Source organism: Callospermophilus lateralis, chromosome 14 (genome assembly GCF_048772815.1).
Source record: "Callospermophilus lateralis isolate mCalLat2 chromosome 14, mCalLat2.hap1, whole genome shotgun sequence".
Taxonomy (NCBI): Eukaryota; Metazoa; Chordata; class Mammalia; order Rodentia; family Sciuridae; genus Callospermophilus; species Callospermophilus lateralis.
Window position 1 is genome coordinate 42766315 of NC_135318.1, and position 24719 is coordinate 42791033.

The 24719-nt window shown below is 35.2% G+C and overlaps 1 protein-coding gene and 1 pseudogene across 1 annotated transcript in view; both read right to left on the minus strand.

Annotated features, from left to right (window-relative positions):
- Positions 1–8648: 8648 nt before the first annotated feature.
- LOC143380215 (bolA-like protein 2 pseudogene) lies at positions 8649–12721 on the minus strand (annotated as a pseudogene).
- A 96-nt stretch (positions 12722–12817) lies between these two features.
- Asb3 (ankyrin repeat and SOCS box containing 3) overlaps positions 12818–24719 on the minus strand; it is a 106673-nt gene continuing 94771 nt past the window's right edge. Inside the window, 2 exon segments of the mRNA XM_076833036.2 lie at positions 12818–13311; positions 13314–13475. Of these exon segments, the coding sequence (XP_076689151.1) occupies positions 13262–13311; positions 13314–13475 (212 nt within the window). The 3' untranslated portion in view covers positions 12818–13261.

The window sequence follows — 24719 nt, forward strand, 5'->3', positions numbered from 1 at the left end:
TCTTGGATGTCTCAACCTCCAGAATTGTGATAAATAAATTTGTGTTGTTTATAAACTACCCAGTTTGTGGCATTTCATTATAGCAGCCCAATGGGCTAAGATAATGATCATACATGGTTGAATTATAAACATCATTCATCCAGACTTCACCATTATCTAACACTTCCTTCTTCAATGTAATTTACAATTATTACATCTTTTTTTTAAAAAAAAAAAAGAACCTCTGAAGCTCAGCTTCTGACTTTTCAAATAAGCATGAACTATTAGGTGGCATACTCAAGGTAATAAGAACAATATAAACAGATAGCTAAGACAAAAACTTTCTGAATTCTAGCTACTCTCTGTATGGTCCTATGAATAGCTGCTAAGATCAATAACAGTTCTTACATGTATAGCATGAAGACAAAATTCTGGTGGTATAACCATTAGAAGAACTTCTTAGAGAAAGACACAGGCTGTGAATATTCAAAAGGATGAAAATTCCAATCACCTGTTAGACAGAGGCCATTAGATAGATTGTTCCATCTCTATAACTACCCTGCTTAGTCTTTTATAATCAAAAGAAATGTATCCTTGCTATAGTATTTGTATTATGTCTCTTTAAGACATCAAAACTACAAAACTTTAATGCTATCTCCTGCAGAATGTAACCATTAATCTCAGACTTACTAAATGGTTGTCATGGGAAACTATATTCAACCTAGTACCTGTAATGCCTTAGAAAATTCCTTTATTCCTTTGTTACTAGGACGAGCCTCAAGTGCCTGACTCATTTCCCTTGGGACCTGATTAAATTAAATAAATTAGTGGATCTCATACATCATTTAAAAATAATGGCGCATTAAAAAAAAATTTTGTTAGCATACACATGCACACACTGGTAAGGAGTTTGGACATCAGACTGCCACTGGCAACCAAATACACTATGCTGCACTGACACCTTCTGGAGAGCTCAGAGGCCCTTCATATACAACAGCAGGGACCCAGGGATCCTAGCACTTGGTATTGTCACAGAATTCTCCCTAATGAGCTTAGATCTTCCTTTGGCTTCCAAACCATTTCTTCTGACTCAGAGGAAGAAAAGCTATCGAGAAGGGAGATGTTCTTTTCATTTCTTTGTTCAGGGTGCAGTGATTTGGGCTTATTAAGTCATTAATTCTCCATCATTTTCCAATGAGATTTTCATTTTATTAAAGACAATAATAGTTGACAATCTCTTACTGTCCCTTATGCCCTGAATTATTATTGCTATATTTCACCATGGAGTATAAAAATAATATACACACACTGTCATAGATCATCAACTCAAAGCAAGCAGCTCAAGAATTTTATTATCCAATGAAATATTCTAGAGGGAACTGTATTTCCCTTCTTGGGCATTGTAATATTCTCCTAGTGTCCAAAAGAGGGATATTTAGCTTGTTGTTTAAAGCTCACTTCCATCACTATTATTTGAAATAAACAGGCTATGGAACCAACTGGAACTCTTATGGTTCCTCCAAGGCCAAGAGCAAATACATCTTTTTCTCTGAAGCCATGCCATATTCTGCTGGAAGAAGCTGCCAACTGAGGACCTTAACCCAGCAAAAAAAAAAGGATTAATTATTACAAGTAGTAAAGCAAGGAAGGGAGAAGATTTTTGATCTTGGAAAAATCACTTACATTTTCTAAACCTATTTTTCATCTTTAAAATAGTAATAATAATAATATGTAACTCGAAACACCCACCACAATATCTGGTACATAGTTTAAAGTTTAATAATGTTTATTATTTTATTATGTTCTATGGGAAAGGAGATGATATTAAGAACAGATTTTTCTGAATTGTGATACCATACTAAGAAATCTGGATTTCAGATGGTAAGAAAGGAATTAGAAAATATTTTAATAACAGAAGTGACATATCTGAGTTTTAGGGGAAAATCAGAATCAAACACTGATATAATAAATATGGATAAATATAAATTTAAATGTTTTAATTTTTCATATTTTCTGTTTCTTGGGCATAAGTAACAATTTACCTTAAGTCCTATAAATGCCTATCTTGCCAACTTATTTTTTTTCTAGGGATATGATTCCAATGGCTCATTTGGCAGAGGCTTTACCAGTCAGTCTTCTAATCAATAATCTTCTGAAGCTGACATTAACATAATGCTATGGATTCTTAATATTCAAGTAGCTCGGGCTGGGGTTGTGGCTCAGCGGTAGAGTGCTCACCTAGCAAGTGAAGGGCCCTGGGTTCGATCCTCAGCACCATATAAAAATACATAAATAAAGGCATTGTGTCCAACTACAACTAAAAAAAAAATTAAAAAAATATATATATATATATATTCAAGTAGCCCTCAGCCTTGACTATATTTGCAAGTCATTTCAGCTATGCTTAGGACACCTAGATCTATAGTCTAAAGAAAAAAAAACAGTTTTGGAATAACTTTTTAGAATGTTAATTTAAAATATTATATAAACTTCTCTAAACAGGGAAATCTTTGATAATTTTTAAGCTATCATATTGGCAGAGATTTCTAAAATGATAACACTTAATGTTGGAAAAGACATAGAGAAACAAGCACAACCACATACTTTGTAGAAATATAGTCTTCAAGATTTATAACATATAAAAAGAAGAAAATTTAAGCATGCCCTCTTACTTTTTTTAATATAAGAAAGTTATTACTTTTCACATTGACCAATAGAATAATTACACATGTAAATCCCCCATTTGGAAACCAAAATTGTCTTCAAATAAATTTCATGCAATTTTTATGTCTAACAAGTCATTACATTTTATTACCAAAGCAGTAATAGCAGCTTATTAAATTTTTAAAATACCCTACTGGACCATTGAAGTCTTTCCCCTTCCTCAAGTAGTTCTTAAATGAAAACAGCCATTGTCCATCATGATTATTAGGTATTAGTTACGGGTCATAAATGTCCCCTCTTTCTTATAGTCAGACTTTAGGGGATTAAAATAGGACAAAATGAATAAACTGTCCTCTGAAACAGTTAAAAGCATCTGGTTTAGCCTTATAAATATTCTGGAAATGTAGTCAAGATCAGTATTATTTGCATTTTTTTGCAAACCAAGAAATCAATCATGATTAATTCTTGTCTTGTATTGCCCAAACACTGCATCACTAATACAGAATGAGCAAAAAATTCCTTCTGCTGAGGTCTCCTCCTCTCAGTCTGAGTCACACTTAAAATATTGATGGTTATTCTTGTTATAGTAAAACTGCTCTCACATCCATTTTCCCTGGAGTACAATCTCAATTTTCAAGAATTCCTCCTTGGTAATTCTGAGAGTTTGTGATGCAAATTATCTTAGGAGCTCTTGCAGCTGGAGAACTAAAGACTGTGAGAATGAAAGCTCAAATTGGTTGCAAGGATCAATAATAATTTCAAGTGAAGTTGGTCTAAGAGAAATCATGAAAAATATTTATCTCCTTTGGCTTACTAGTAATACATAAATAGTGTGTGTGTTGGGCGTTGGGGTGATGTCTGAAAACTCCTATTAAGTCTGGCAAACATGGGTGTGGGTAGCAATTACACCCTCCTCCATTCCAAAGTCTCATGATCTGGTTAATTTAACCTTTAACCGCTTTAATGTAATTTCTTATAGACATACTGACAACCATTATTTATTACCTTGGAGAATGCCTTATTCCTGCTCATCAAAATTCTTACCTGGAATGTATTTATTACCTTGGAGAATGCCTTATTCCTGCTCATCAAAATTCTTACCTGGAATGTATAATGGAAGTAACTTGCTGCCAGCCACTGTCCAGTGCTATTCTTGCTAACCAAACTGTTAACAACCAGTTTGCTGCAACTTCTTTCTTCTTCTTCTTAATCTATAAAACCAGAACCCCTGGACACCATTTTGGAAGCACTTATCCTGAGCAACTAGATTTTTTTTTTTTCCTTAGGCAGCCATCCTCATTTTGGCTCAGGTAAACTCTGTTCTCACACTTATTATAACTCAATTCACCTTTTAAGTTGACAAAAGGTCTTAGGAACCTGGTGGAGATTTACATTCTTGTCTGTTTTCCGCCCTGATCTCATAGTCTGAATGTTCGTGTACCTCCAAGACTCACATTTTGCATAGTAAACCCTAATTTGATGATATTATAAACATGCAGTCTTTGGGAGCTAATTAGACAGTGAGAATAGGACCATCCTGGTGGGATTAGTATCCTATAAATACAGGAGGTGACATGAGCTCTACCATGCGGAGAGTCAGAAGCGAGGACATCTCGAAATCAGGAATTGGGATCTCACAAGTCATCGAATCTGCTAGCACCTTGATCTTGGGTCTCCCAGCCTCAAGAACTATGAGAAAAATGTGTGCTGTTTAAACCAACCAGTCTATGGTATTTTGTTACAGCAGCCCATACTGACTAGGATACCTATATAGGCCTCTCTGAACACTGAAATCACTCTGAAGATGGTAAAAGTGTTTTCTTCCTTTTCTCAAATTTTACAGCAATTTATTCACCCATTTTCTATCACATTATTCTTCATTTCATAGTATATGAAATGAAGGCTATCAATTTTCCTTAAAACTTCCTAAAGCCTAAGCAAGATTGGTGAGGATAACTCAAATTTATTTCACTTGGTGTTAGCTAGAGTAGCTCAAAAAAGGAAAGCTAGGATCATCCACAGACTTGTTCATATGTCTGGTGGTTAACACGATCAGTGGGGCTACTGGCCAGAAAACCCATCTGTGGCTTCTAAGTAGCCTAGACTTCTTCCAAACTAAGTTCCAAAGGTGAGGAAACAGAGAATAGAGCAGAAGCTGTATTGTTTTTTATGACCTGGCCTCTTAAATCATTAATTCTAACACATTCTAGAGTTTTTGCAGGAATTTTTTATTTTTTATTTTTTTTTTTCCTTTTTAAGATATGGGGTCTTACTATATTACCCAGGCTGGCCCTGAACTACCAAGCTCAAGAAATCCCCCTCTCAGCCTCCTAGGAATTGGGACCACAGGCACTGCACCAGGCTTCTGATACATTCTGTTGTTTAGAAGCACATCAGTAAGACACAAAAGTAGGTGTGAACAACAGGAAAATCATACCATGTTCTTGCATAGGAAGACACATCACACAGATGTTAGGTACTCCTCTTTGAATTAGTTAATAAATTTTTAGCACATACTAGTATCTGTTAAATTTTTAGTACATACTAATGGCAGAAAAATATCATAAAGTAATTTACTAGAGCTAGAAGAATTAAAGTTTACCAGGCAGAAGTAAAACAAGTAAATATAACCAGCAAAATCCCAAGAGAGCAATAAGGAAGAGTAATTCCTGCCAGGCATCAAAACACTTCATTAATCTTTGATAATTAAAGCAGTTTTGTACAGGTGCAGAATTAATGACAGGCAAATGGAAAAGAACATATAGAAATGTAATGGCAATGTCTCAGTCAATAGGGAAAAGATAGATATCCTAGTAAATGTTGTTGGGATACTGGACAGCCACATGGAAATAATTGAAATTGGATCAATTTTTGCCATCAGTATTAAAAAATACTCTGTCTTGTACATAGTAAGAGAAAGGCAAATGAAAAACTAAATGGATGTCTGGGGTGTAGCTCAGAGCTCCTGCCTAACATGTACACAGCCCTGGGTTCAATTCCTAACATCACATATACACACAACCCTATGTTTACATGCAATTCTCAATTATGAGACTGGCAAATATCCACATTTGACAACTTTCTAAACTGGCACTCACGCCTCTCATACATTTCTAACATACATACCATTTGCCTGTGGAAGGGAATCTGGCAACATCTGACAAACTTACATGCACTTACCTTTTGATCTAGGAATCGCAGTTCTAATAATCTCCCAAAGCTAAACTTGCAAAAATACAAAAAGTGCAAAGCTACTCATTGCAACACCATTTTCAATAGGAAAAGATTAGGAACAATTCACATGCCCATCAACATAGGACATATTGAATAAACTGGCATATTTGCACAGTGGAATACCATGATAGAGAAATGAGAGATATCCCTGTAAACTACTATGAAATTATCACCAAGATATAAAAGCACTATGAATAAAATGCTATCCACCATTCTGTTTATCAAATAGAGATTTCAAAATATAATGCTTATATTTAAAATAAAAATTTTTTAAAATTTATTTTTTAGTTGTAGATGGACACAGTATCTTTATTTCATTTTCATGTGGTGCTGAGGATCAAACCCAGTGTCTAACACATGCTAGGCAAGCGCTCTACCACTGAGCCACAACCCTGACCCCATAAATTTTAAAATAATCTAGAAACAGGCTTCCTTTGTGAGAGGAAGAAAATAGGATGGAGAAGATGGAATATAAGTTATATTTCTTTGAATATGTTTATTTTTTCTGTAATTTGACTTTGAAATCATGTAAATATTTCTCACAAAAATTGAAATTAAAAATCCCTAACAATGAAAATGAAACACGTGATCCGATCCCTTGCATCCAAATTACTTTATAACATAGCAATTTAATTCTACATCCTTAGTGAGATATGCTTAAGTGACAAAAAGAATTGGCATGGAGGGAGAGAATAATAATCATATTATTAATACTATAGAAATTGTTATTCTGAAACTATTGTGTGAATCTTAAATAAGACGAATTAGTAATTTTAGTGTGATTGAAAAGATTTTCAGCATATATGAAATAAAATACACAGATTTAAGATCACTAAAAAAATGTAGTTCTGAACTGAAGTACTTTTCATGTGTGTCATATGTATTTTACTCAAAAGACAGACAAGATTCCTTGCAAAACTGTGATTCTGATATAAATTTCCTATGTACATGTATGAATACACCAGACTGAATATCACCATATGTACAGCCACAAGAAATTAAATTAAAAAGTAAGTATTGGTAAATGGCAGAAAGGAAGGGAGTAGAAGGGGTGTAAAGGGGAGGGGAAGGAGAGGTACTAAGGTCAGGATTAAATATCTTCCATGCTTATATAATTAGGTCAAATGGATTCTACTGAGCTCAATCCCCAATACCAAAAAAAACAAAAAACAAAAAACTAGAGGATAATTAAAATAGTAAATACTGACTGGATATTAGATGGAATTAATAAACTATAATTTTTTTTAGAAAGACATGATGATTGCATTCTGTTTTTAAAAGGAGAGTCCTCGACTTCTATAGACACATACTAATACATTTACAAGTGGTATATGTCTACAGTATGCTTTAAAATGCCATGGGAGGAAAAAAACTGGCGAGGAAAGGAAGTTCAATATATAATTTTCTATCTTTAAATATGCTTGATATTTCCCACTAAAGATAAAAAAGAATAAGTATGCACTTACATCAACACACATAAATACCACAGCATGACATTTAAAATTGGGTTTAATAAACCAAATAATTACAAGCAAGATGAAGACCATAAGGGTTTGAACATCTTATTGTCTAATATAATTAAAAGTAAATAAGAATTTTTAAGTGTCAAAACCAAAATTTAGACTGCACATTATTAACTAGTGTTATCTAATTAAGAAAATATTTGGGGGCGGGGGATATAGCTCGGTGGTAGTAGAACACTCGCCTAAATCCCAGCACCACACACACACACCCCAAAAACAATAATATCCAGGCTCAGGATTGCTAACTTCAGCACATATTATTTGATCCAATAATCCATAATAACCTCAGAAGTATTATGCCTTCTTTTTAATTGTTCAGTTCAAACCATAGTCATATTTAGTCACCAGATGGACTTTCTTCTTCACCTATTTCATCATGTTACAGAGTGTAAATTAGCACCTTATAATGACTCATGATAGACTTTATCATTCACATAGGAAAGCAGTGAAGAGAAGGTTATGCTAACCATTTGATGGTAAAAGAGACATAAACAGATGCCATTCACAAGTCTCAGTGCGCCAATGGCAATTACCACCTGTTCTGCTTCATCTATTAGTGCTATGCATGAAAAAGGAGCCAAGAGGTATGAATCTTTACTACAACAATTGTATTCTAAATTTCTTCATTAAAAGCATATACCATACATACATACTAGAGTAATGCACAGGACATGCAATTGTATGACTACCCTGGGCTGAGACCAGATGCTTGAGCAGGTTAACAAAGATCTACCTCTTCTTTCCTTCGAAATTAGGAGGGAGGGGTTGTTTGCTTTGTGTAGATATCTTAGGTAAAGAATCAACCGGGTGATGTCTCATTTCTCATTCTCATCAATTCAGAATCTGTGGTAACTCCTGGGCTTACCTTGGCTGTATGTTTCATTAATATTGTAAAGAAAAGAATCGAGCTGGGCATGAAATTGTGAAAGATAGTTTGATTTGAACTACATGTATATTTTTTTAAAAAACTTCCTCAAATTTGTATCCAGATTAAAAATATAAAATAAAAACCTGAGAGAGAAAATACTCCAATTCAAAGGTTAACCAATAATGGGCCTGGATGACAGGACTACAGCTCCATCTTCCTTCTTCCCTTTCTTTTTTTCTGGGTTTTATTTTTCTTGAGTATCATGCATTTCTTTTTAAATGAAATACTTAAAATGTGCTATTATTGCTATTCCTATAGGAGAAATAACAACACAAGTTAATAAGATATCCTTTATTTAAAATTTAGATACATTTTATCCACTAAACCAACTCCAGGAGATATATACAATCTGTGCCCAAGATATTTCAAAGTATTTCTCCATAAAAATATAACTCAGATTGGCATGCTCTCGGTATAAATTATTGATGTTATTGCAAATAGAGGCTATACATTTTCAACCAGCTTGTCACAGAAACACTAAGCATAATCAGTTCTATCTCATTAAAACTACAGGATTTTACTGGGGGAAAAATGGTTTTCTTACTGCAAGGTACTGTTTCAATGACCATTTGTCATAATAGTAACAATAAATACACATAAAAAATTCTACCTCAAAGAGAAAAACAATAAAAGAGAAAGAAAAACAAGAAACTTGAATAGATGAACTTAGGAATAATACATTTTCCTTAAATGTTTTGTTAAAAAAATAAAGTGAGCCAGGTGCAGTGGTGCACACCTGTAATCGCAGCAACTCAGGAAGCTGAGGCAGAAGGATCACAAGTTCAATGCCAGTCTCAGAAACTCAGTGATATCCTCAGTAACTTAGCAAAACTCTGTCTCAAAATAAAATAAAATCAAAAGTGTTGGGAATGTAGCTCAGTGGTAAAGTGCCCTGGAGTTCAATTCCCTAGTAACACAAAAAATTAAAATTTTAAAATTTTAAGAATAAAAAAAGGTAAAAGAGAACCAAATACACTTCTAAAACTATCATGACAGTGTAGAAGGCACCAAATATGGGCCATATTTACCTGAAGTCATAAACATGGCCTTCTCACAGAGGGAATCCATACATGTGACATCAGAGATCCAACATTAGCTCTTAAGAGAAAGCAGGTGCACCCACTCTCACTTTCAAATAATTATCCCAGGTATTATAGGGTTGTGAATAATGTAATCTCTTGGTTTGGGCCCCATTTTCACATTAGTCCTGACACCTCAGTTATGTCTGACAGGGATAAGAGAGAAAGGAGGAGGAAAGTGCTGAGTGTAGGAGAATATATGGTACACAGGGTGCCAGTGTGATGTTTGTAGTTGACAGGAAAAGCTGTAGGGATCCAGTTGGCACAGAGATCTCTTTAAATTGCATATCTGGAGAAGCCAGAGAATTGAGCTTCCATTTGTTCTATAGAGAGGATGAATTCATGAAACTGGAAGAACTTAGTGTGTAATTCTACAAGCTGTTTCCCTAAATTGTTAGATTTTTAAAAATTGGTCATAAATCTTAAAATGGCCACATTTTCAGTAGCCCTTCAACATTCCTCACCATAAAATCTTTCCCCAGTAGCACTAGGCCCCTGCCAGCAATAATTATGCTAGATTTTCCTCTTAAATAAACATTTCTATGACTTATCAAGGAAAATAACTAAAAAGCAATATACCTTTGATGATATAGAGAAGTATAAAATCAAAGGCAAACTTTTATGAATATTCTGAACTTCTTTCTAGAGGCCACTCTGATTGAACCACCAAGTCCACTTGACAGAACCATCAAATTCTAGAAAAGACGTGTAGTTATCTATAAACATTCTTATTACAGTTATAAATCATGGTATATTTTGAAGACCAACAAAAATATAAGAATATCAGGGAGTAACCAATCAAAAGTACTCATGTCTTTAAACTGTACCTCATTCAACACTCAAAGACTCATAAAATATCACCATATCAGATATAGTTAGAGTAGATCTTAAGTAAGAGATGTTAACTGGTCATGTGATAAATATGACACAGGCTGCAAGTCAAGGATTGTTACAGGTAGCCATAGGAAGATGACCTACAAGAAGGGTGTAGGTGACCTCTGGGAAGTAGGGTCACGAGAAAGCGGCACATCAGGATACTTGTTATTTGGAAAAAGGAGGTAAGAAAAAATGTCTACATTACTGTTATTACATGAAATGGTCACAGAAAGATATTTGATAGAAAAGATCAGCAGACAATATACTTAAAGGAAAACATGGGACCAAGGTGGGGCAAAATCTTGGCCATTTCTATTAAAAGCTCTAGTTTAAACCCTGCTCTGGTAGTGCATGCCACTATTAAAAAACTATTGTATCAGAGTTTTTCATATGGTTCACTGTGACCTTAAACTGCAACATCAAACATTATTGGGCATGTGGGGCACAGCTTAAGGGGAACTAGCACTAACTGGATGTAGCACTGCAATTAGAAGCTATAACTACAAATCACTTACCTTTATGTGCTTTTAGATTATAGTTCTCATAAAAATTGCAAGTATTTTATTATAACAAATTTGTCTAAAGAAAGATACATTGTATACAATAAGGTAAAATCACTTACCAGTTTTAAATACCAAGGGCTTTTAAATGTTTCAAAAGTACCAGTGTATGTTGAAAATACCATTTAAGCTGAAAATGCATTTACTATACCTAACCTACTGAACAGCCTAGCTTAGCAACAAAGTGCATTGTAGAATATCATTTGTTTGTTTACCTTTATGATCACATGGCTCGCTAGGAGCTGTGGCTCACTGACTGCCACTGCCCAGCCTTTCCAGAATCCTAAGAGAATATATTGCATACAACCAGCCTGAAAAAATTCAAAGTATGGTATCACTTTTGCACTACTGTAAAGCCGAAAAATGGTCAGGGGCCATCTATACTGATTTTCAGATCTTCAAAAGTGAACATGAGGATAACTTGTGGATTATTTTTATTTTGTCTTGATTCATCATTTAATGGCTGCATAGGACTCAGTCCCTCATTTCCACTGCTCATGGGACCACTGGTCTACAGTCAAGGTTTCCTGCTCATAGGCATAAATATGCAGGAGCTCCTCTGCTAGAAATCTATTCACCAGCTGATGTCTTTGAAGCAGTAGCATCCCCTTGAACTTAGCAGATACCACCAGGGATTGTGATGCAACCACTCAGAGCCATGTCCTCCACCTCCTCGTGCTGACTCCAGGTCCTACTGCAATTCTCCTGAAGGTAGTCTGCACTGAGTTCCATGGCACAGCAGCAGCCCAGCAGGGACAGAATTCCACCTAGGACCCGCCCTCATTGCTTTCCCTAATTGTTTTTATTGTGTAATTGAACACAAACACATAAAAAGATTCAAGTGCAGGGTGGGATTGTGGCTCAGCATTAGAGCGCTTGCAGGTCCTAAGTTCGATCCTCAGCACCACATAAAAATAAATGAATGGAATAAAGGTATTGTGTCCAATTACAACAACAACAAAAAAAGATTCACCTGAAAATTTAAACATCTATATACATTTGGCCATAACAAAAATTTGGTGTTATGTTAAAAATCAGAGACTTAAGGTTTGCAAAATAAAGGTTATAACATTTTAAAAGTACCACATTACATAAAATTTTGGTTTTTTAATTAAATTATCAGAACCTCCACTTGTTTTCCATATCTAACCTTATTTCTGCCTTTATACCTACAAACTCTACCTCCACACCACTGGTAGCTCTAAATCTAAGGTAAAAGCTCAGTCATCCCTTGTGATCTTGGTAATGCTGCCCTGAGTCAGCCCACCATCATCCCTGTTTTTATCAAAGAGCAAAGGCCTATCAGAGGAGGACTCTGCTGATATACTACCATCTCTTTTAATCACTAGATCCCAATAGGATGGAAGATTTGTCTCCTTTAGATCCCTCTCTAGTTGTCTCTCATGACAGCAATGCTCTCAGACCACTCCCAAGGCTAGTCTCCACGGCCTCTTCTGACAGTGCACTTGGTCCTACGTTTATTTCCTCTTGACTCTAGATTTCAAGTAAGCAACTGTAAAAGCCCATGAGGTGATGACACCTCATTAACCTAGGATTCTGAGGTCTTTATTTCATGGGTGTTTAATAATCTATCTAGATAAGAAGGAAAAAATTAATAGAACCGATTATTACTGTTTCATAGAAACAAAGCTGCCCTTTGATTATGGGGCTGAATGCAATGTAAATATTATATTTGATATTAAGTTACTCAAGAATACACACCTTTCTTTAAAGATGGTGCTACACAAATGCCCCTCTCAGTCTCATTAATATTCTAAATACAGTAATATGCTCATTTATCCCTAATCTAACCTAATTTTTTTTTTTAAAAAAAAACTGAGCATGTCTTGAGGGGAGAATAGCAATATGATTGATTTCCTTTAAAACAAATTTTCTCCCTGAGTTTATATGTGAAAAGGCAATGAATATCAATTCTTCATAAATGTGACGGTCTTAAGAGATGACACTGCAATGTGACAAGATAGAAAAACTTTAATAAACAAAAGATATTCAGCCCCAACTAAAATAATAACAACAATAATAACAGATTCAAAACCATAGTTGTATACACTTCAAGTGAAGTGTTATACATCCCATTCTTAGCTCCTAGCACCAGGTAAACATGAATCATAGGTAGAAATATGCCATGTCTAGCACTAGAAGCAGCATCACAGTTCATTAGCAGAATAAAGCAGAAAATGGTTAGGTTTTACAACACAAAATGTGCACTGGTGATGAACTGCAATAAAGTAGCATCAGTGATGTTTATAATATGTTTTTACTGAGCCCACTTGTAAACATTCACATTTATTTACTACTCTCCTCAAAACCTACCCAACAACACAAACAAACATCACCTTTTGTAAAATAAAATCATGAACACTTTTGCATTCCACAGCTCTTTTGTCTTGATGGTTTTCAGTGAACTGTGTTAAGTTGCCTCACTTCTCCATCATGAGTGACTCCAGTTCTGGAATCTCATTCATCCTCAGAACCTCTTCATAGAGCAAATAGCTATGCAGGCTTCTGGGAAGTGGCAGCTGCTGGATAAAACTGTCAGAGAGGAGGTGCTCTGGCTTTAGGCTGGACCGAATTTTCAAACGACAAAGATGTGTTAGGGATGGAACAGCAGCTGGAGAGACAGACAAAGTAAGATGAACAACAACAAAAAAAAAATTTCTATTTATTCATTCATTCATTCATTCATTCATTCATTCATTCAATATGCTAGGCAAGCATTCTGCCACCAGGATACATCCCCAGCCCTTTTTGATACAGGGTTTCACTACATTGCCCAGGCTAGCTTTGACCTTGCAATTCTTCTTACCTCAGCCTCCAGAGTCACTGGGATTGCTGGGATTACATCATGCCTGGCTGAAAAAAATTTTTTTTGAACAAAAAGATGTATCTGTATATTAAGACAAATGCCTTCCCCCTCTGCCCTCTGGGAAGCAAAGGAGAAATGATATGTTGCTTAGACTTTGAAAGACAACTGCTGGGGCCAGGATGATCACATAAGCCTTATTCATTTTTTTCCACTACAGCCTTCATCTGGCTCCTCTCTCTCCAGTTGTTGGTCACACATTCAAAGTTGGCTTCCCAAGACTTTAAAATCTAAATTTTCAAATTCTAAATATCTGACAATATTAGTTGACACTTAAGAATGGATGAACTAACTTTAGAAAAGATAGAAGTTCAAAGCAACAATGCCACTTCCCTCTTAGTCTGCTTCATTGCAAATGGTCTCTAGATTTATTCACTACATATGTGGCTTGCAAAATTTCTTCTTTTTGTATATGACATAAAATGTGACAATAGTGGCACAGAGAAAAGTGAAACATTCATTGAGTGCCTTGTATGTCACATGCCATACACTTCACATATACTCTTTTTATATTTATGAGGCCTATGAAGGGTGTATATATGTGTGTATTTTGATTTATTTATGTACCCTTTTGGTGTGAGGGATTGAACACTGGACCTCATGTGTGCTGAAAACACATTATCACTAAGCTACACCCCAGATCCTGAGTTATATATTACCATGTTAAAGATTTTTAAAAAACTAAGTTTAAGAAGAAATTTAAAAGTAACTCCCTGTGTTAGCTTTTCATCACTGTGACCAAAATACCCAACAAGAACAACTCAGAGGAGGAAAAGTTTATTTTGGCTTATGGTTTCAGAGTTTCAGTCCATGGTTGGCCAACTCCACTGCTCTGGGCTCAGAATGAAGGACAACATAATGGCAGAAGAGCAATAGTAGAGGAAAGCTGCTTACCTTATAGTGGTCAGAAAACAAAAAGAGAGGAGACGATACCAGGGATAAAATTTAAATCCCAAAAGCTGGCCCCTAGTTACCCACCTCTGCCAGCCACACCCCACCTGCCCACAGTTACTACCCAGTTATTAGTTCATTCAAATTATTAATCCCTCAAATTAATCAATGATTAGGTTACATTTCTCATAGTCTTTTCAGCTTTGACCATCCCTGCATTAACATGGCAGTTTTGGGGACACCTCATATCCAAATCACTACACTTTCCAAAGGTCACAGAGCTAATAAGTGGCAAAGCCAGATTTTAAACTCAGATCCATCTGACTCCAAAGCCTCTATGTATGGGTGGGTGTTTGCTAAAGCCACAGTAGACAAAAGCTAATTAATGGAAAATTGACTAACAGTTTTCACTTGAAATATGAGAAAACAAATAAGGGAGCACTCGAGGAATAAGCAGAGCCACGTCAAGAGGGCATGCCCAAACTGCAGACACCCGTTTCCCAGAGGTACAAGAAGGCTGACTGAGTTCAAACTATCAAGCGAACTTTTACACAGTAAGATCAGGAACAATAACTGTTAGAGGAAAGTCATCTTAAAGGAGGAAACAAACCATATATACTTTAAACACTCTAATTTGAAAATGTATACATAAACCACATCCATAATGCTCATCTGCAGCCTGCAGCTTTACTTCTTTAAGTTACAGCATCAATTTAAAGATATGTATGAGACAAGGTGAATACACACTCCTTCTATATTTTTACAATATTTTTTCATATCTTTTAGTTGTCTCACCCACATCTAATTCAACATCCATTTCTGTTCACTGATTATGTTTAAGCCAAGTACTGTGGTCAGCACCTATACCATCAGCTACTCAGGAGGCTGAGGCAAAAGGATTGCTTTAACTGAAGAATTCAAGGCCAGCCTGGGTAACACAGCAAGACCCCATCTCAAAACACAAATACATAATAATGATGATGATGATAATAATAGTAACCACATTTCACTTTGCCCTAATAGAAATAATAATTCTCTTTTCATACTCATAATTCAATGGTTTATTCAATTTGTAATAAAATTACTTAAATAAAATAATATGAACAAATGTAATAAAAATGTCAGAAATAAGCATAACACTAATTCTTGGTAAGCACACAAGTCAGTTAGTAGGGACAAAAGTATGTTGGCATTCTAGGGAGTAGCCTACCAACTGCAAATACTGAGCATGCCATGGGCACAGTCAGATGGACCTGAGAGAGGAAATGACAACAGTGGCTAATCTACTTTGTGGGTTAAAGTGAGGATGGTTAAGAGAACATCAGCTTAGATTCAATTAGAATCTTCATTCTGTACATTCTTATTAATGTGGACATTTCTTGCACACACAGAAGGAAGATAAAGGATGGGAGCTGCTCACTCAGGGATAGGGGATCCTTAATGCTACCCCAGTTTCTCTGGTTTGACAGACTACACTGTCAGTCAGTTTCTCTGTCTGCCCCAAAGCCTCCTGCAGTGCCACCAAGCCTTTCCAGGTTATCAGACTACACCACTGGAGCACCATCGTCACAACTTAATATCATATGGTTATTCTAAGGTGTGTGGAAGCTTAGCCATTTGTGAGCAAACCAAATTGGACCAGTATACATCTGTTAGTGGAAGCTTAAGTAATTTTCCCACATAATACCATATATCAACAAGACAGCTATTGTTAACTACATCCAAATGTTCTAATTCCAAGTCTAAAAGCCCAGAATTATTCTCTACATCTTCTAAATCATTAAAACTAAAAAAAAAAAAAAAAAAAAAAAGTATGTTTACTTCAGATTTTAAATGCACCATGCTGATAGTACAATAGATCACTGGTCTAATGAAAAAAATACAGGTAAGAACTGTATTCAGTTGAACTGAGAAAGACTTTCATCTGTATATTATCAACACAGGCAAAACTATGCCATTAACTGCCATTTGGGCTTAATGTGACAGTGAACAACAAGGGAATTTTATAACCATTTATGCAAATTACAAAGCACACAAAGTTCCTACAAAAGTTTCAGTGATGCATAGTATTTCTAGACATGTTGCCACGAGGCTAAAAGAAGATGAAGCCATGCCTTGAGTTTACCATATAAACTGTGGAAGCTGTAGGAAATTTCCTTGAAACATATATTCAAGGAAATCTGTTAAAAATATATGTTAATCTGTTACATAAATTTCTATAGTTCTTAGATTGTGGTACTGATCATATCTTAGAAAATGATGTCTGAAAACTAGGCTACACTTTTAACTCTTTTTTTCTGACCCAATTATTTTCTATTTGGTATGTTAAGTCCAATTTATCTACAGATCTAGCAGGCAAACAACCTTTAACTTTTTATTTCTATATAGAATATTTCAATTCTGTTCATTTTGTTATATGCATTGGCAATAATCAAAATGAGCTACATGTTATATGAAATTTTATTAAAAGCAAAAGCAGAAGAAGCTGGAGCTGGAGCTCAGTGATACAGCTCTTGCTTTTACCATGTGTAAGAATCTGGGTTCAATCCTCAGCACCATAAAAAAATAAAATAAAATCAAAACTGGACACAACGATTAAAACAAACTCCACAACCCTTAATTAACTGTACTTATTAATGCCAACAGTTACTATAGCACAGAACTACATCAAATACATCCACTATATTCTCCACAATCATTCATCACTAGACTGCCCTCACACAATTGTCAAAATCTACCTGGACTGTTATTTCTTTGGTTCTTTTGTATTGCTTTCCACATCAAAGGGATTCATTTGACTTCTGGGTCTTCTATTAACATTTATATTTTCATCATTAATATATTGTATTTGAAGTTGGTTTCCACTCCTTTGTTCTCTATTTTCTTTATTCATAGTATCTCTCCCCTTCCCCACCACTGATAACAACTAAAACCTCTAGAGGAAATATAAAAAGTGACTACCTAAGAATTCTGAAAAACAAATAATAGATCAGCACAGGCAGTCAAAGAGTAACTAGTATAGTGGCAATAAATGGAAATGGCACTATCCAATACTAAAACCTATGCTGGAGTTGAGGAGCCACTATTAACTAGTTGTGTGACCCTGGGAAAGTCATTTAAACATTCTGACCTTCAGTCTCCCCCACCACCATAAAATGAGTATAAGGCTTCCTCTATAAAATCAACATAATGACACTTCCCTGTATCAATGGGCTATTAGTGAGGTTCAAGTTATGACACACTGGCAAAAGTACTTTGATTGATTGATTGATTGATTTTGGTACTATGGACTGACCACTGGGATGCTTTACCACTGAGCTAAATCCCCATCCCTTTTTATTATTTTTTTGAGACAAGGTCTTGCTAAATTGCTCAGGCTGGTCTTAAACTCACAATCCTCAGCCTCCTTAGTAGCTAGAATTACAAATGTATCCCAGAGCACCCTGTAGCATTTTATTAATTACAAAATACCATATAAATCCTAGGCATGATCAAGTCTAATGATCTCCAAATGTGTTGACTGCACACCCAATCAGTAAAAGGTGTTTGAGAGCAAATCAAGGGTTGAATGTTTTTTTCATATGTGGAAGCTAGAAAAATCAGGGAAAGATGGTGGTTGGAGAGGAGATCAGATATCATAAAAATATAGGGAAGATTAGTGGAGTAGAAGAAGAAAAATAAGAAAGAGGGAGGAAGGAAGGAAAAGGAGATTATAGAATGAATTTTACAAAATCATGTTATATTCATACATAAGGTTACCAAAGAGAATTTTACCTTTATGCACATGTAGAAAGGACCAATCAAAAATAAATAAAGGAGCCAGGCGCAGTGGTGCACACCTGTAATCTCAGCAGATCAAGAAGCTAAAGAAGGAGTATCGAGAGTTCAAAGCCAGCCTCAGTAAAAGTGAGGTGCTAAGCAACTCAGTGAGACCCTGTCTCAAAATAAAAAATTTAAAAAATGGCTGGGGTTGTGACTCTGTGGTTAAGTGCCCCTGGGTTCAATTCCTGGTGCCCCCCCCACGAAAAATAGTTGGGAAAAAAGTATTTGAGAACCCAATGTGTGAATATTTATTTATACAAAAGTTACATGTATACTATTAGAGTAACTTTATTTGCACACTGAAATAAACATAGAATTAAAAGAATAAGCTAAAATACAAAAAGGTATGTTTTAAATAACTTCATTTATTTATTAAAGGCATTAAAACTCTTTAGATATTAACATTTTAACAAAAGCAAAAATGACCAAGTTTTAACTTAGTTCTTAGTGATTTAGCAATTGCAAAATTTAGCAATTCTGGGTCCAGATCCTTGGGCTGTAAAGCCTGACACAGCTGAAAAAATATCTTATAAAAAGCAGATAAACCCAAATGGATGAAGTACATTGTGTCCTAACTGAAATAAGGACTTCATTCTATCCCATTTACCTCATGAAAAAGCTTTTAACCAAAATTCATCTTATAATTCTATTGTTCCCAATATCAATCAATTTATAAGCTAATTAAAAAGCTTTACATTTAAAAATTTTTAGTAAATGCATTCAAAGTCCAGGGGGACTGTTTCTAAGTGTGACAACATGAGTTTTTTCTAGGTGGCGTATCTTATTTTTAGCAAGAAAATCATGTAACAAAAGAAATACTTCCTAGTACCTATTTTCAAAATCATCTCCACATAGCAAAAATTCCTTTTATAAAGCAGTTATTTTTCTCACTCAGTTAAAATGTCATTTCTTCCTTAAATCAACAGAATTTTTACAAAATACGTGTTAGGTTGCATAGTACTGATAACTACTTATCACCAAGATAAAAAGGGGCAAGAAAAGTGGAAGAACTATATTTTCATAAAAGCAAAGCAGGTAGTTAGTTCATCTTTATGTCCAAGGACTCTTTCCTATATCATGTTCCATGATAATGAACAAACTGTGGGAGGTGTAAACAATAACAATGGTCACTTTCATCTCACTAAAGTACTGAGGACTCACATATTTTAAAGGTCATATTTTATTAAATCACCCATGACAGTATTACTTCACGCAATTCTGGTTTCAGCCCTTTTTCTGTATTAACCTCATTTAATGTTATCTCCATTACCTTATTCTTATACAAAAGCTAGCCACTCTATCAGTGGTCATTCTTACCTAACTTTTTCAAAAATCATCCTCCAGAAAGTCATGACTGTTGCAAACACATCTCTGGTGTATCTTTCCTTAAGCGGCCCTCAAAAATGTAACTGTCTATCCTCGTATTGAAAAAGAACCTTAACAAATATCTAAATTGAAGTGTGTTATAAATATCATAAATCATCTTCCATCTCAGTATACCAAACTTTCTACCTGCAGGATCCCGTCTTCCACCCCTCCCCTGCTTAACTCTTTAACAATACTATCTATGATGCTTTAAACAATATATGCCAACAAGGAATGCATTTTACTTTGTCCCTGTATTATTACTGCTAGCTTTATTGTGACAAGAAAAATGTGTGTCCCCAAAGATATGTGAGTTTTTGTTTTTTACTACTGAATAAGAAAGCTCAAAGAGTTCTAAGAGTTTATCATTATGTTTAGTAAATTTTGTAAATACTGAATTAAACATTGATGAAAAAAAATCACAGGTTTTGACTTCATGCTCTGGATGCTTAAATTAGCATCTTGATGACTATGAGTTTTTTATTAGCTAACATCTTCAGGCAACTGACACCTTTTTCTCTCTCTCTCTCTTTTTTAATATTTATTTCTCTTATTTATTTTTATGTGGTGCTGAGGATCGAACCCAGGGCCTCGCACGTGCTAGGCTAGCGCTTTACTGCTGAGCCACAACCCCAGCCCAACTGACACCTTAAGGGCAGGGCTTACTGGAAACATTAGTAAAGGTGAGATCATATTTTAAATACTTTTCTTGATAATTCTGAAGTTCTTGTCTGCTCCAATTATATGGTAGTCTCTTTATTTTAGCTCTTTTTTCACTGTTTTATTTTTAATGTACATATTTAAGGTGCAGAAAATTTTGTTACACTTATCTTAATATAGATAATCATAATGAAGTAATAACTAGAGTTGAGCAAATTAATATATCCATCATCTCATATGTACCCTTTGTGTGTGCTAAAAGTACGTAAAATCTATTCTTCTGGCAAATGTACAATATACAACACAACATTATTAACTGTAGTGCTCATGTCATATGGTAAATCTCTAGACTTATTCATCCCACATTATTGCAACTTTATACCCTTTGATCTATATCCTCCCATCTGCTCCATCACCATCACCCTTGTCCCTAGTGACCTAGGTGGGTTGACATTTTTACCATTTAACATGGCTCATAAAGAGCAGGAGGAAGCAGCTCTACAATTATTTCATTGTTCACTTGTGCTTGCACTTTTAGTATTATCCATATAAAATACCACTTCTCTGCAGAAATCTTCTAAAGACACTTAATCAATTTGAGGAAACTGGTTAAGTTAAAACTAGATAATCAGGACCACCAATCATATGTTAACTATAATTCACAAAAGCACGACACATACAGTTGCATGGTCAACCACATGCACCTTACTTTTTAGGAAGCATCAAGCTAACTCATGTAAATACATATGTTCAAGTTCTGGGTCATGTTTGTTAATGGGGGCGGGGCAGACATTCAATCTTATAACTATGACCTATTAGATAAAATAAAAAGAAACGTAATCAATGACTAGCAATTACATCTTCCTTCCCTCCATCTTTAAGATGTCTCTCTGGAGCCTGGAATATTTGAGGAATAATTAATATTATCTAGCTTTAGCATTTTCCTGTATTTATCAAATGAAAGAATGAATCTTGGCCTCAAAATCTCCCCCAAATTAAAAATCTATTCTTCACTTCCCTAACTTGTTTAGGAAACTACAACACAGAAATCTGGGACAATAGGAGAATAATCAAGCTCAATATTACAAAGAACATAAGAACTCTCTCCAAAACCTTTCCATAAAGTCCTCTAGACTCCCCATTCTACCATTAATACTGTATAGAACACTCTCCCTCCCTTCCTGTCCTCATAGAAGTCTAATCCTCCTAAGAAAATTACTTCCTTGACCAATTTCTAAAATAGAATTTTCTCATTTTCCACTCACTTGTCACATCTGACACAAGGTCTACGAAATAATTGTAGAGTTCTCAAAGTTGTTTTACAACACTTCAGATACATGTTTTTCTATATTCCAACATGCACTACTTCCTATCCTTCCAAAGTTTGTTCTCCTTTCCTACCTCCTATTGAGACTTTACGTGCTCTGACTTTCCCCCCAGATAGTCTATGAGGTTCCTTCAATTTTCAGGGGTTTTTTTTCTATCTCGACTAGATTGCTTGGGCCCATCACTTCAACTATTTTATCAATTCCTGCTCTGGCAGGTACTAATTCCTCTGTACCTGTTCTGACAATCCCCAGGATTGATCTAAACATTTTCCTACTGCCCCTCAATATAGAGAAGACTAAACCATACTGGAAAAGAAAGATTACATAACCACATGAATGGTTATCACTTCCAACCTCCATCAGGAAAGTCTTTTTCTGCAACAATTCCAAATCATCAGGTCTCCTATTCAGCTCTCACTTCAATCTTCTTAGCAAAACTTTACCTCTACTTTTGAGTAAACATACAAGATTTTCCAGGCTCTCTTTCTCTGAAACACTACATCCTCCCATGACCCTACATCCTTCTCTTTTAGTCATTGCACTAAACATCTACATTTTATTTATTTTTTTAATTCACATAATTTTTAAAAATATTTTTTAATATTTTTATCAGTTGTTGGCAGATCTTTATTTTTTATTTATTTACATGTGGTGCTAAGAATCAAACCCAGTGCCTCACACATGCTAGGCAAGTGCTCTACCACTGAGCCACAACCCCAGCCCTTAATTCACATAATTTTTTACTTAAAATTTTACTGATACACAGATGACAGGTTATTAAAACTAATTAAGGAATTAATGAATTTAAACAGCTAGATTTATAAGTATCTACCTATAGAAATGTTTCAAAATAGACTCTATTCATTGAACACTTCTGCCTGTGCCCCACATTTGGAAGTAAAATTACAGACTGAATGGCTAGAAGTTCTCAAATGAACAAGCTATCAGAAGCTTCTGCCTAAGCCACCTTTCCATCTTCAATTTAGGCCACTCTACCTAATCATATCAAAACAAATTCCTTAGTATTCTCTTAATATTATTTTCTATAATTTACAAACTCACAAATAAAGGAGATTATAAGAACTTAAATAAGATGAACAGTTCTTAGGAGTCTTACATAATAATTCTTAGGTTTTCACTGATTATGAGAGAATTGTTTCTTTAAAAAATGAACTGTCATTGGAAGCAATTAAGTAGAAGGTGAACTTCCACCACTTAGTCCTCAAAAGCTTTTGGACTGAGTTAGAATATCTTGGGCAGTCCTCTTGTCTTCCCTTTATGTAACAGGAAACATCCCACTCATAGATTTAGGCCAAAAAAGTATTTTTATGATCAGATGTGGAGACTGTGAAAAATGCTCTTCTGTTTTTAAGGGGTATGCTCTCAAAAATCAACCAATGGGGGCTGGGGATGTGGCTCAAACGGTAGCGTGCTCACCTGGCATGCATGCGGCCTGAGTTCAATCCTTAGCACCACATACAAACAAAGATATTGTGTCCGCCAAGAACTAAAAAATAAATATTAAAAAAATTCTCTCTCTCTCTCTCTCTCTCTCTCTCTCTCAAAAAAAAAAAAAAAAATCAACCAATGGGGTTGGGGTTGTGGCTCGGTGGTAGAGCATTTGCCTACCATATGTGAGGCACTGGGTTCAAGTATTAGCACCACATATAAATAAATAAAGGTCTATCAAAACTAATAAAATATTTTTTCAAAAAATCAACAAATGTAAGAAACCTGAAAAGTGCATTAACTCTGCCAATATACTGATGAGGGAAGAAATGGCTAGAGGAATATCAGGAAACATGTGGAAGAGGACATGATTTAGAGCCGAACTTTAAGAAATAAGAGTCAGTAGATTTAAGAGAAGCATGCCAATCAGAGGACCTTAAAGTCATGAAGAATATATTAGCAAATCTGTGAGGTATATTTGGGAAAACAAGTATTTAATATATAACACTCAGAGTGGGATAGGATAGGAAGGCATTGCAGGGGCCAGATTATGAAAGGCCTTATATGCTTTGTTAGAGTTTGGCTTTTATTCTGAGAGAAATTAGATTGCTATATAGATTTTTAAAAAGAGACCTGGTATAGTCAAACTTCTGATTTATTTAATGGTGATTGTGAGAATAATACTAGAAGCCAGGGATTTAAAAGAGTACTGAAATTAAGCATGTCAGAAATGATAGTTACCAGAAATAAAAGCCATGGAAAGGACAGAATAGGAATGGCTTTGGAAGTTATTAACAAAACAGTACTGACAGTAAATGGTAATCTACACACTGTAAATAGTGTTTCTCCAAGATGGAAGGACATCTTCTACCACTGCAACAACTGAGCAGTTACTTTTCTCTACACCACAAGAGAAAATGAAGAATATCATCACAGAAGACAGTCTTTTCCTATATCAATGTTTTACTTTCAACATATTCTAACCTCCTAACCTTCCCTTTATTACAATTTTGTGGCCTCTTAATGTGCCACTAAGAAACAAGTCATAGGAATATATGTAGTATAGAAAGAATGCCTTAAAAAATAAAAGATGAGAATTAAGGTTATTGTCTCTTTATCTATCTGCATCTACTTATTTGTCTCCCCAAAATGTTAAAAAGCATTCTCCCCAGAATCACATACACCTTAGTGCAGATCACATACACAACTTGGAGAAGAGGAGGTAAAGGCTGACATTTCACATCGTCTTCTTCTTTACATACAAATGGTGGATCCCAAATGTTCACAATCTCCAGTACATGCTATGAGCCAGGAGCAAATGATGTGCTCAATGGAGGTTTCATCTAGTGCCCATGGCCTAATCCTGATGAAGAACTGTCAAATGGAAACCCCCAAAAGAGTCATGGCAAGTAGAAAAGGCAAGAGGGACTCAGCAGCAGGTTCTGGTGCTATCTCTACAACAGCCTTTTTCATGCCT